Genomic DNA, 13,381 nt, shown 5'->3' on the forward strand with positions numbered 1-13,381 from the left:
TTCACATTCACGCTGACATCTCGAATATCTTCTCAGATCACATGCTTCTCTATACTGACCCACTCTTTCAGCACAGCCCCTTTTCCCCCCATTACCCATACTTCCATGTGTAACCACATGACCACAGTAATCACGTTTGCAGGAGAGTCTACATGCAGAGTGGGTTATGAGAAGATCTCTAAGGTCCTGTGGTCTCTGAGGCAGTAAGGTGGTGTCGCTCTGTAGTGTTTCTATAGCAAATAATGACTGAATGCTCCAATTAAAGGCCCAAGCAAGCAACATAGCTGATAAGAGGGATAACCAGAGGACAGGAGAGTGGTAGAGATAAAGAGAGGACAAATAGCAAATGAAGTCCAGACAATCAATGGTGTGCATATAAAACTCCATTCACCCATCAACCAGGGTCCATCACCACCTTTATATATATATATATATATATATATATATATATATATATATATATATATATATATATATATATATATATATATATATATAATAAAAATCTATAAGATACATACATAAAGAAAGAAATATTTCAAAAGAATTCAAATTAAAATAAACATAATGGGAACATCTTACAAGAGAAATAAACAAAAAATGTATATTTTTTAATAATTTTTTTTTTATTACAACTTAATACCAAATTACAATCACAATAAAATACTTATTTATCCCATGCAAACGTTACAATTTCAGAAAGTCTATTTGGTAGCATTTAACTGCACACAAATTTTTTAGTTTGCAAAAAAATAAAAAATAAAGCATTGAATAGCATATAAAATAACATGATGTGCTGGATCAAGTGCTATTTTAAAATAGTTTGGACTGATTAATGTGATTGCACAAAGGTTTATTTACACAAATAACTTATATTGGCAATATACTACACTATATACTCCTATTAGATGTTTTTTTCAGTGGTTGAAATGAATAGTCTCATTTAGTCTGTTTTACTTTTTCATGTTTAAATAGCCTCCAGCTTTTATCTATCTATCTATCTATCTATCTATCTATCTATCTATCTATCTATCTATCTATCTATCTATCTATCTATCTATCTATCTATCTATCTATCTATCTATCTATCTATCTATCTATCTATCTATTTATTTATTTGTTTGTTTGTTTATTTATTCCCCAGACTTGTGTACGTATGTATGTATGTACGTTTCTGAATACGAGGAACTTAAATATTGATGTAGCTTTTAAACTTAAGTTGCTAAATCTGACTACAGCCTATTGTGTTGATTTTGTATGTATTAATTATGTTTACATTTAGCTATTTAGTATCCTGGGTACAGGAACATTTCACGCTAATTCAGAAAAAGAGTGTTTTCTTTACTCAGGGTTATGAAATTCTGCTCTGAAGTGTGATTAGTGTGGCTTTTGCTAGCTTAACTCAACATTGTGTAGGCAAACGTATACACCCTAAAGAAATGCTGTGTTAAAATCTTTCGGCTAGATGCTTAGCGACAGACAGCCAGTCAGAACCTGAATAGCGCCTCTGTCACATATCACATACTTTATGTTATGTTATGTAAACCGTAGTTAGTCCTTTCTTTTCTTTGTCAAAGTTTTGTTTTGCTGTCTCTCAGGAGGATTAAACAAAGCCTAGAAGGATTTACATGCTAACATTTTCTCTAACAGATGTAAAAGCGTCAGACATGTTGTAGGAAACGTCAGATTGTAAAGACCAGAGTTTATTGTTAACCCTGGGTAAAGTATGAGCAGTGTGAAATGTGAACTTGGATAACCCAGGATTCTGTTCACCCCAGGTTTATGTTTTAAATGCAGTATGTGCATTTTACACATTCACTTAGAATATTAATTATTCAGTATTTCATTCCCTTTTCAGTATCTGTTTAATATAATTAATAATATAAAAAACATCAAATAATAAAATACTCCAAAACAACATTTTTAAATACAAGATTTCAAGGGTAATAAATAGACTACATTTCTTGTCAGTAGAGAAAGAAAACAACCGCATCAGACTACTTTCCCCCATTACCACTTCCTCACCCTCGCCCGTGTCTCTTTCTACCATCTATTGGTTTGAAAGGTCATGAATGACGCTGACACGTGTGAGGAGCTCACTAATGTCAGTGATCTGAGCTGTTCAAGCAATTAACCTGCTGATAACAGGACAGTGTGATGGCTCCATCTCCAGCGATGACGAACAGAGATACAGGTGACCTTCATTGGCCAATATCCGCACACAGAGGCTTTCTGATCTGCTTCGGTAATTCATAAACGAATCACACAGAATTTCCGAATTATATATTATAAATTTGCTTGTGCTCTGCAGCTAACAATGCATCTTGTAGTGTGTTGTGTTTCTTTAGTGCATGGATAAAAAGGATAGAATGACTAGTTAATCAATATTTCTGTCTTTTTTTATTATGCATACAGATATACAAACATACAATTACCAATGTTCAGTATATATGCAATCTACTTGGGGGATGTTTTTAATCAGATTAATGATTTTCTGGCTACAAATCGATCGACTGATACAAAATGAGTCAGAACTCGTGTTTTCCCATTTGTTAGATAACTTTACAGAGAATTTTATTGGTTGAAGATATCACCTTCAAATTTTAGCTGCTTACATTTGCTTTGAAAATTTCCTCCCCCGGTCCAAAGAAATGCATGGTAGGTTGATTGGCATCTCTGGAAAATTGTACGTAGTGTGTGAGTGTGTGAGTGAATGAGAGTGTGTGTGCCCTGCGATGGGTTGGCACTCCGTCCAGGGTGTATCCTGCCTTGATGCTCAATGACGCCTGAAATAGCACAGGCTCCCCGTGACCCGAGAATTTCAGATAAGCGGTAGAAAATGAATGAATTAACCACCATTGTGTAGAGTGACATGACAAAGACATTCAATGCTGAACATGAACACAACAGGACGCAACAAATTCCATTTTTTTGGCCTCTGGGGAAAAGAATTCCAGCTTTAGCTTATTTGTGTGTAAATGTTTCAATAGTACTACAATAACTAGAAGGACTATCATAGCAGAAGTGTGAACACGTGATAAGTCCGAGGTGTGTAGACATCACAATGCTCTGAAATCAAGTGAATAAAATGCCAGGAGCTGGCTCCTTATCTGGGTTGTGAAGGACTACACAAACCAATAAAGGGCCTAGCTGTCGAAGTGCACTGCTGTAGCCTCTGTTTCCTTTGTGTAGCTGAATGTTATCAGAGCCACAGATTGTGATGCACTGCACCTTGCACTTATTCAGTGTATTCAGCAATTACTGTGGCACAAAGAGATCAGCAGGGCCAAAAGGGCTCCACTCTGTACTGTCAGACTGCACAACCGCTTCCTCCTCGACCCCTTTGTCAAATTCATCTCAGCTCTCCAAACGGGCATGGGGATGAGTCATACAGCTCTACTTTCCATCGCTGCCTGTGAGATGCAGAATAAAAGCAGTCAGGGACGGATTTTAATTAGGGCATGTTTGAAAGAGTAGGTGCTGGCATTTGAGATGAATAATAGAATCGTGAGTGATAGCAAGGCATTTATGCAATCATTATTTTATTAAAAGGAATAAATTGTTACTTCAGCATTAAGAAATCTTCAGCCTAATCAGACACTGGGAGAGTTTCAATCAGTTCCCCAGTTCAGGGCGCTGAAAATTGTCGGTCATTTTAAAGTCTCTCTCTCTCTCTCTCTCTCTCTCTCTCTCTCTCTCTCTCTCTCTCTCTCTCTCTCTCTCTCTCTCTCTCTCTCTCTCCCTGTGTCTGTCTGTCTGTCTGTCTGTCTGTCTCTCTCTCTCTCTCTCTCAGCTAGAAAAAAATGGAAGACAAATAAAAACAATTGTGTCTTTACTCGTGATTACTTACATTATGATATTGTACTTTATTTGACATTCTATGAATGGTTTCTTTGGGTAAAACAACAATTAAGTGTATATAAATATATTTAAAATCCACTAGCTAGCTAACAATCGTTCGATCCTGCTTAGAATACCATGTCCTTTCGGTTGTTGCGTAGTGATCCAGGATCCTTTCCAGTGCCCCAACTCATCTGTTGATACAGCATACAGCATACTATCTCTCCTCTGTTAATCAAATGCCTTTCTTTGTCTGTTCCATGGCCCTGTGACATGAAATTATATAGAAATTAATTATTATAAATGTATGTAATATAAAATCCTGTGTACAATTTTATTATTAGTCTGTTTGCCTAATATGAATCAGACTTTCATTTCTTTCGTTTTCTTTTTCTTTTTTTTTCTTTCTTTCAAACTAAAGCATATTGAAAAGCCCTATAAAACCCTGGTCCTTTAGACTAGTACCAGAGTTTGAGACCTCTAAGATGCCCACCTGAAATGAGACTGTCCCTGGCTATCATCTTCTAATCTTCTAAAAAATAAAAAAGACAGTAACTGTAGAAAATGTTAAACCACTGCCATCTGGTGGTCATAATCACTTAATAATACTACTTAATTATTACTGATTGGGAGCAGGGGCGCCCCCAAGGGGTGGCCAGTGGTGGTGTATAAACTCTGGCCACCCCTAGTATGAATTTGAATTTGAATACATAATGAAAATTCACAATAGTTCATGAAGTGAAAAATAAATAAATAAATAAATAAATAAATAAATAAATAAATAAATAAATAAAATGAAGCCCACGCTGCAGCCACCAAAAAAGATGAGTGATGATATTGTTACATTAACCAGAAACAAAACTAAACAAGTATAACACACACTACACAGATTTTTTTTTTCTTTTTGGTGCCACCCCAAGATTTGCTGTGGCCTCCTCTGGCCACCCCTATTAAAAATTTCTGGGGGAGCCACTGATTGGAAGGTCCACCAAGCTGTCAGTCTTGGGCCCCTGACCAAGGCCCTTAACCCTCAATTGCTCAGCTCAATAAATGAGATAAATGTATGTCGCTCTAGATAAGGGCATCTGCCAAATGCCATTATAGTTGTTTTTGCTTTAATGTATTATTATTTGAAATATTCTTATTATTACATGGAAAATGTTACCTACTCTTTTCTTAAGTAAATTGCCAAATACTTGTTACAAATATTAGCAGTGTTGTATAAAGTACTAGAAAGCAATACTTAAGTAAAAGTACAAGTATCGTACTAGAAAAAGACTTTGGTAGAAGTGAAAGTCACCTTTTAGAATATTACTCAAGTAAAAGTCTTAAAGTATCTGATATTTACTGTACGTAAGTATGAAAAGTAATTTTCTGATATTTAACGTAGTAAAATTTAAGTAAAATTTCAGTGATTTTCAGTAGGCATAAGAGCAGGGGTGGTTCTAGGGTTTTATCTTATGGGGTTTTAGCCCTCAGTGAGAATTTAAAACAAGAAGAGTTTTATATTATATATTATATGACTACATAGTAAGCCAAAAGTTATGGTATTATTAAATGGCAAAAGTGGACACCAAAATTTTATGCATGATGTAATGTTGCCAGTCTTGAATCAAATCAGTTCATGTATGTGTGCATTCTCTACGAACAGTGTGTCTACGATGAATGAACAATGAATGCAGTCATTAATAAAAAAAAATTCACAAGACAAAGACCAAATCAATAAATGTTATTTTTATTTAGTATTGAATGGATTGTTTGCATTAATATTTTGTTTGTGCTACAACTCTGCTCTGACTGCGCGTGCACGTTGCGCGTGCCTGTGCTTCTCCGTAGAGCGTGCGTAATGCAATCTAGGAGCAGTGATTCGCCAAACCTCCCTTATTGCAGTCGCACACTTTTCTTCTGATTTTATTTTGTAGTAACGAGTAACGAAGATGCTTAGTGGAAATATAACGGAGAAAAAGTATAACTTTTATCTAGGAAATGTAGTGGAGTAAAAGTGAAAGTTGACAAAAATTTAAATAGCGAAGTAAAGTACAGATACGTGACATTTCTACTTAAGTACATTACAACACTGAATATTAGTATTGTTTAAGTAATTTCTGGAGAGACATATAAACATATAAATTAGGTATGTGGTGGGTATGTTTTACACAGTGTTGTGCTAGTTACTAAAAATAGTAACTAGTTACAGTTACTAGTTACTTCATTCAAAAACTAACTCAATTACGTTATTGATTACTTACACCAAAAAGTAACGCGTTACTTTATAGTTCCTTTATAAAGAACGTTCTTTAATGTTCACATTAATGCCCTTTTATGCGTTATGGTCTATACAAACACAAAACCAGACATCCCAAGTATCCCGGATGTTCCTGGAGTCTCCCGCATATTGAGAGCGGCTCCATGATTCCCGCAAATTACTTACAATCTCCAGGAATCAAGAGCGCGCATGCGCGACAGAAACAAGTATTCAAGTATGTGCTCCAAACCTTGTAGAGCACGGTAGAGAGAGAGGGGCCAATCCTGATTGGCCTGTTTCGGTAAATCAAGCAATCAATTGTCAGTGTGGGCGGGCTATAGCACATGTGTTTCGGAATTACTGCCGCACATACTCGAATGAACGGAAACACGCCCACAGCGCGTCTTCTACGTGTTTACAGGTTGGCATCCACCAATCCTACAATGCGTCTCTGCTGTAAACAGGTTAGGCTGTAGGCTACAATTCAGCCAAAATTAATAAATTTAAAAAAAGTAACGCGTTAGAGTATTAGTTACTGTCAAAAGTAACGGCGTTACAGCCTAACACTGGTTTTACATATTACCTTTTCAGTTAGCTAGTGATGTTTTATAAACAACCTTGACAACCTAGCTAGCTAGATATTTTTATTAGCTAGTTAGTGAAGTTTTCTTCTCATTGATAATGAGCATTAACACTCATTCCGTAACAGGGGTATTAAATGCAACACTTTAACAAACTAGTTAATCTACTTCACCTCCTGAGATGCAGGTGTAAATATTGAGCAATCCTCTCTACCATTCATCATGATTGAGACATTCTGAGAAAGTGAACATTACAGTCAAACATTCAACAGTGAGCTTAAATGAATGTTTTGTTAGGCGTTGAAGTGTGAAGAGAGAAGGCGAGTTTGTGTGACACACCCACTGAGTCATTAGCAGCTTTACGTTAGTATGAAATCAAGCCAAAAGAGTTTGTGTGTGTGTGTGTGTGTGTGTGTGTGTGTGTGTGTGTGTGTGTGTGTGTGTGTGTGTGAGACGCGCGCACATAGATAAGACATCTGTGGAAGTATATGGTTTTATGGCTCTTAAATAGTATTTTTAGCAAGATATTAAGCCTTGTGGGATCTCATTTGATGACTGGAAAAGAGGGGATTGAGGAGTGGCTTTATTTTCATAAGACCCCATTGTTCTAACACTGTTTTCCTGTGGCCTGAAACAAGCCCCATAGCCATGTAACATCAGCGCAAATCACAGTAGTACTATATACACATCTGTTAGATCAGCACAAATCACTACACAACTGTGTGTGTGTGTGTGTGTGTGTGTGTGTGTGTGTGTGTGTGTGTGTGTGTGTGTGTGTGTAGCGGAATATGTACAAATCCACCGCATGTGTATGCAGTTGCAATGGAAACATACACAGAGTACTGGCACTGTTTGTTCATTCCTTCACCCTTTTTTTTTTTTTGGGCTGCCTCTGGCACTGACTCGGTTCAATAACACACATACTTTAAGCAGGAGGAGCAAGCAACAATCCACAAAGTCCCCTCCAGAAGCTGCAGATTCCAGCGAGGGAGCTCTGAAAGACTACAACGCCAACATGCCAGGAAAAAAGAGGTCTCGCGGACGAAAGAAGAAGTCCAGCGAGGTATGTAAATGAAATGCGCAACACACTCAGGATCTCCAGGCATGCTCAGTAGACTGGTTTAACCTATTGCACTTTAAGCTTTCCCAATGTCTAATCACAGCATATGTGTTGAAACATCCACAGAGCTGAATGAACATGTCTTGTGTTTTGAATGAACTTTTAATCATTTAGTCCTGTAGTAGTGTACGAGTTTAATCATTATTCACAACACTATTCGTGTCAACTTTGTCTGAAATGATTCACTGTGATTAGGGTTTATTTAACACAAACATTGTTTGTGGGTGTTAATTCAATACTGTTAACAGTTATTAAAGTTAATTCAGTACCAAAGTGTGGGTGGAGTGAAAGAATAATAACAATAATGCAATAACTGTCACATTTATAAGGTATTTTGTGATTCACTGAACAGTGATTCAGTGAATCAAATACGATTGGTCAATAGTTGTTGATTCATTCTCAATGACTGCAGCTCTGATAGTACTTCTTACTGCAACAAACATGTTCACAGATGTATATTAACGTTCTTGTCTTAATATTATATAGTGTTGATAAGATTTTTATCTAATGTTTATGGAAGGAGTCTCCAGGCTCAGGGCTTTGTACAAGTAAAGCTGTTCAAGGTCTTTAAAAGTCTTTAGGATGGAAAATGTTCTGTGTTGTGATTTCTCAGTTACGTGTCTGTTTGTCAGATTACCTAAAAAATTAACCTAATGTTCTTAGTGCTAAGGAATAGGTTCATCCACATTTGACAATGTTAAGTGATATGCAGTTGCTTGATGATTTCTGTGGTTTAAGAGGAATAAAACATCCGGTAATTGGAAAATAATTAACACATCAGGCCACGTCACACCACTCCAACAAGGGTTTTTTTCTTACACATGCATTAAAACCTTTATTATATTGTATTTTTTAACTGTTAAAAACATTTCGAATATCAAACAGCGTAGTTTGCTGCTAATATACTGTATAGATAGCTGTATAGAAATCCTTTAAGGGTTAAATGCCTTAAGGGTTCCTTCCAACTGACAACCCCTTAAGGGTTCTGGATTAAAGAATTTATCACAAAGATGTCAAGAAGTATTGCGATATGATTTCTTACCTGATTACACAAGACCTCAACACATCATATCGTGTCACAACAACTTCTGAGGCATTGCAGCTATTGTGTCTTTTTCTACCTTTTTTTTTTAAAATAGCAGTAGACTCTGATTCATCATCGCTGGTTCAATGGTAACATTTTGAACGTAACTTTTATACGTTTTATCGTTTACTTATTTGAAACAAAAGCCTTTAATTGTTACATACACATTTGAGCAAATTCTTCGGTTCAAATAGCTCATGTTCTCAACAGTGACAGAATGATGGTAGGCTTGAACCTACAACCTTCTGAGAAGTACCCCAGCACCATAACTACTGGTGTACTACTGCGCTCTGTCCCAATTATGCCTTATTCTCTAAAGTAATGTATTTTACCATTTACTATGATACATGAAACAATTACGTACCAATAAATGTCAAATATCAATATATGTTTGTTGTCCTATCATCTATATCTAGCTAAGATAAGATTTAGTCTATGATCTTTTAGACATCGGGAAATGATCGCTTTTTGTTAGCATGTTCCCCTCGCACCTCCAGTGTTGGAGGTTCAAATCAAACTTTACATGTTCTCCCTGTGATTTTTGAGGTTTCCTCTTGCTTTCTTCCCCGTTCCAAAAGCCATGCATCGTAGAATGATGGGCATCTACAAATTGTCCATGGTATGGGTGATGGGTGTGTCCTGAGTGACACTGTGTACAGGATAAGATATACATTTCATATGTGAAAAGATGCTGCATACTTTTTGGTCTGTACAAAGTCAAGGTATGTATGCAGGTGTTGATGTGTACCAGTCACCTGGTTAGATAGGTTATGACCTGAAACTCCCACTCCCACGGTGCAGCTGAGGTTTTGCGCAACCAGAAAGTAGTTAAGGCAGGTGACACATAACTTCAGGGTAAAAAGAGACTGCACTGCCAGTTTGACCGGGGGGACCGTGTTCTAGACGAGTCAGGGATTAAAGAAACATTGCATTAATACAGACTGCACTGGATAATCGTCTGAGCATTGGCGGGAGTGGCACAAGGGGAATTTTACGGAAGAACAAAAGTCTACTTGTGCACTAGTTTGGTAGTTTCAGATTGTATCTCTTCCTTCTTATTATTCTTCTTCTCCATCTCGGTCTCTGTCGGTCGACTCCATGGCGTACGCTGCTTACTGGAATGCGACGGTAAGTAATTTCCAGCCTGACACTTAATCTTTGCAGCTTTAAACGCTGAAGAAAACTAAACGCTTGTTAAACAGGGTGTGTAACTAGCTGGTATGCAAGACACATGAAACAAATGATAAAATCTGAAACGCAGACACATCTTACAGGTTGAGACTTTGTCCACATTGAGAAGTCTATGCTTATTCCTTGTCGATATGTTATTTCTATGTCATTTCATGCATTCACAATAACACTGTACTTACTGCATTTCATTTTCGGAGTGCACTTTATTTAGACTACGACGAAAATATGTGTATTTCTCCTTACTGCAAATATGTTTTACATTTCCTGTTTATCCTGTATATTGGTCGAGTAAAGAACCAACCTGGCAACCGTCCAATCTGTCAACCCATAGGGTCCTCTGAAGCATTACTTTAAAAAAAACAACAACACATAGTTAATCATTATTTCTACATGTCTATGGACATGTACCTGACTACACAGGTACTAAAGCGGTACATTAACGTGTTAAGTAGCATTACATTTCTTGCATTTCTTTCCTGAAACAGTACAGACCATTTATCTTAAATTTTGATTAAACTATTTCTATATTTGCAGATGAATGATACAAATGTAGAAAAGATACAGCAGATGATCCTCAGGCATGAGAAGTGGTTTGTGTCTTTAATGTTTCTCAAAAACATAGACGTATTTACGTTAGGTCATTTCATTTGGTCTTACTCCTTTAAGCAGTTGTACCAGAATGCAGTGGTTAAAGCCAAATAAAAATGGCTTATAAACAAACAAACAAATAAATAAATAATACATTTTACTTCACATAATATATACCATTCATTGTGAGATCCAAGTTCCCTGAATCTGAGGTATCTGCAATAGAGAGAGAGAGAGAGAGAGAGAGAGAGAGAGAGAGAGAGAGAGAGAGAGAGAGAGAGAGAGAGAGAGAATAAATAGCATATTTGATACTATAATAAAGCAAGTGATGTAAAATATATATATACAGACCCTAGAGGTCACAGGTCACAGGTTTACACGGACGATATGGTTTATTAATGGAATATTATAAACAGGGATTTAAAGTAGATCATACTGGTATTTAAATATTAGCATAATAGACACATGAAACTTACTTTTGTGTTATTTGTTTGCAGGATTATATCTAAAAAAAAATCCAAATTTATGTGCATTTTAAACGAGTTCTCTTTCTTGCATTATTTGTCTTAAACCTGACTCTGTTATTTGTCTTAAAAACAACGGCATATTTATAGTAGATTAGAAAATGTTTTTTTTCCCTTAAGGAGAATGTGTTGTCATATTTATCAACTCAATTTGCATTTTAGCTCCATGATTACATTTTAACCAAATCCAAACCTCACCCTCAGTCCTAAGTGTATGTGAATTGATCGTGAAAAACTGGAACTCTAAATGATTTCTTTAACACTTTTTTATATTCTTTCTTCTCCTCTCTTTCCTACATTTATTTCGTTTCCGAATCTCTTCAATCTTCTGTCTCTGTCTCCAGCATACGTCTCATGTCTCTGGCCGTTCTGGTTAGACATCACAATTTCAGGTACAATCAGATTAATCTGTGCTATCTGAAAGTCAGAAATTTCAATCACCGCACAGTAAATGTCTCTAAACCAGTAGATTGTTTACAAAAGCCAGAATCACATGAATTGCACATACTGTATGCAGTACATGGAGTTTGTATCAGGGTTTGATGTGATCGATTAAAAAAATAATCATAATCAGATCAACCGTCATTTCCCGCAACATTTTTTTACGAATTGTGTCTCCATCTAGTGTATAAAATCTCATAGATTTCTGACCCAGCAGTGTTTGATAGAACTTTTGATGTCAGCCATCAGTTTCAGTCCAAACTTCATACATGATAAAACTCTAATGAGAAGCTTTTATTAGAAACATTTAGACAATCGCGCTCAACAATAGGCTTAAGTACAGTGTGCATGAGTACTTAGAGTTGTTACAGTACACACAAATCATTAACACTAATTCCTACAGTCATTATGTCCAAACCCTGAAAACCAGTCAGTTAAGAGTAGAAAAATGCCTTGGGAGAACCAGTCTTCCAGCATGCCAAATTAAATTAAGATTTGGCTCTCCTTCAGTATGATGATGAGGATTTTTATAGGATTTGGAGCCCTTTCTCTCTGAGGATGAGGTTTTTCTTAGGATTTGAATCCCTCTGTATGAGGATGAGGATTTTTTTAGGATTTGGAGCCCTTTCTCTATGAGGAGGAGGTTTTTCTTAGGATTTGAATCCCTTTGTATGAGGATGAGGATTTTTATAGGATTTGAGCCCTTTCTCTATGAGGATGAGGTTTGTCTTAGGATTTGAATCCCTCTGTATAAGGATGAGGTTTTTTTTTTTTTTAGGATTTGGAGCCCTTTCTCTATGAGGATGAGGTTTTTCTTGGGATTTGAATGCCTCTGTATGAGGATGAGGATTTTTTTAAGATTTGGAGCCCTTTCTCTATGAGGATGAGGTTTTTCTTAGGATTTGAGTCCCTTTGTATAAGGATGAGGATTTTTTTAGGATCTGGAGCCCTTTCTCTATGAGGATGAAGTTTTTCTTAGGATTTGAATTACTCTGTATGATGATGAGGATTTTTTTAGGATCTGGAGCCCTTTCTCTATGAGGATGAGGTTTTTCTTAGGATATGAATCCTTCAGTATGAGGAGCAGGATTTTTTTAGGATTTGGTGCCCTTTCTCTATGAGGATGAGGATTTTTTTAGGATTTGGATCCCTCTTTGTTAGATCAGTGTTACCGTGTGGAGTAAACTCATGGAAGTACGAAGTAAAAAATGATTATTATTATTATTGCTATAACAAACTCGAATTAGTTCATTGACTAATTACAACAGTTATTTGATATAACGCTTCACCGCTAAGTGAACATTAAACACTGTAACTGTAATCAGTCCAAAACAGAAATGCCTCTCAGGTCTACATAGAATCTTTCAGTAATATTCAGATTTCATTTGTAAGTGTGATGTTTGATCTCATCAGAAATATTTTCTTATTATTTTAATATTATTTTTTCTTGACTGTATTTTTTATTTGTTGGCTGTCATGTGGAACAACTAAACCCTGCCTGACATTTACTGACCCTTATTGTTAAAATAAATGGCTCAGGATATCCGTACCCTATGTGTCGGTAAACCTTTCTTGTTTCTTGGTTATTTCTTCCTGAAGCCTCCCCGTAGTAACAGGATAACCTTTGACTCTTAAGCCATTTTAGAAAAAAAGTTCTTGGAATGGTCTTGGATCATCACTTGTTTTATTTCTCTTATACCTCAGCCATACGGCATTTTATTACTTATTACAGTACACCGCGTTATACTGTACCGCTTATCCGTATCT

The 13,381-nt window shown here is 36.3% G+C and overlaps 1 protein-coding gene across 25 annotated transcripts in view; it reads left to right on the top strand.

Moving 5' to 3' along the window:
- The first annotated feature begins 6,447 nt into the window (after nt 1-6,447).
- The window catches only part of cast (calpastatin), a 44,714-nt gene continuing 37,780 nt past the window's right edge, over nt 6,448-13,381 (top strand). For 19 of the 25 annotated variants that reach the window (XM_047805412.1, XM_047805413.1, XM_047805414.1 and 16 more), the window contains exons 1-2: nt 6,448-6,506; nt 7,597-7,729. In XM_047805412.1, coding sequence (XP_047661368.1) covers nt 6,463-6,506; nt 7,597-7,729 — 177 coding nt within the window. In that variant the 5' untranslated portion in view covers nt 6,448-6,462. Of the gene's footprint in view, nt 6,550-7,473; nt 7,506-7,596; nt 7,730-9,777; nt 9,999-13,381 lie in introns of those variants that run through there. The other 6 variants (XM_027152620.2, XM_047805424.1, XM_047805416.1 and 3 more) reach the window with 6 other exon arrangements.

The sequence above is a fragment of the Tachysurus fulvidraco genome, chromosome 21 (genome assembly GCF_022655615.1).
Source record: "Tachysurus fulvidraco isolate hzauxx_2018 chromosome 21, HZAU_PFXX_2.0, whole genome shotgun sequence".
Lineage (NCBI taxonomy): Eukaryota > Metazoa > Chordata > Actinopteri > Siluriformes > Bagridae > Tachysurus > Tachysurus fulvidraco.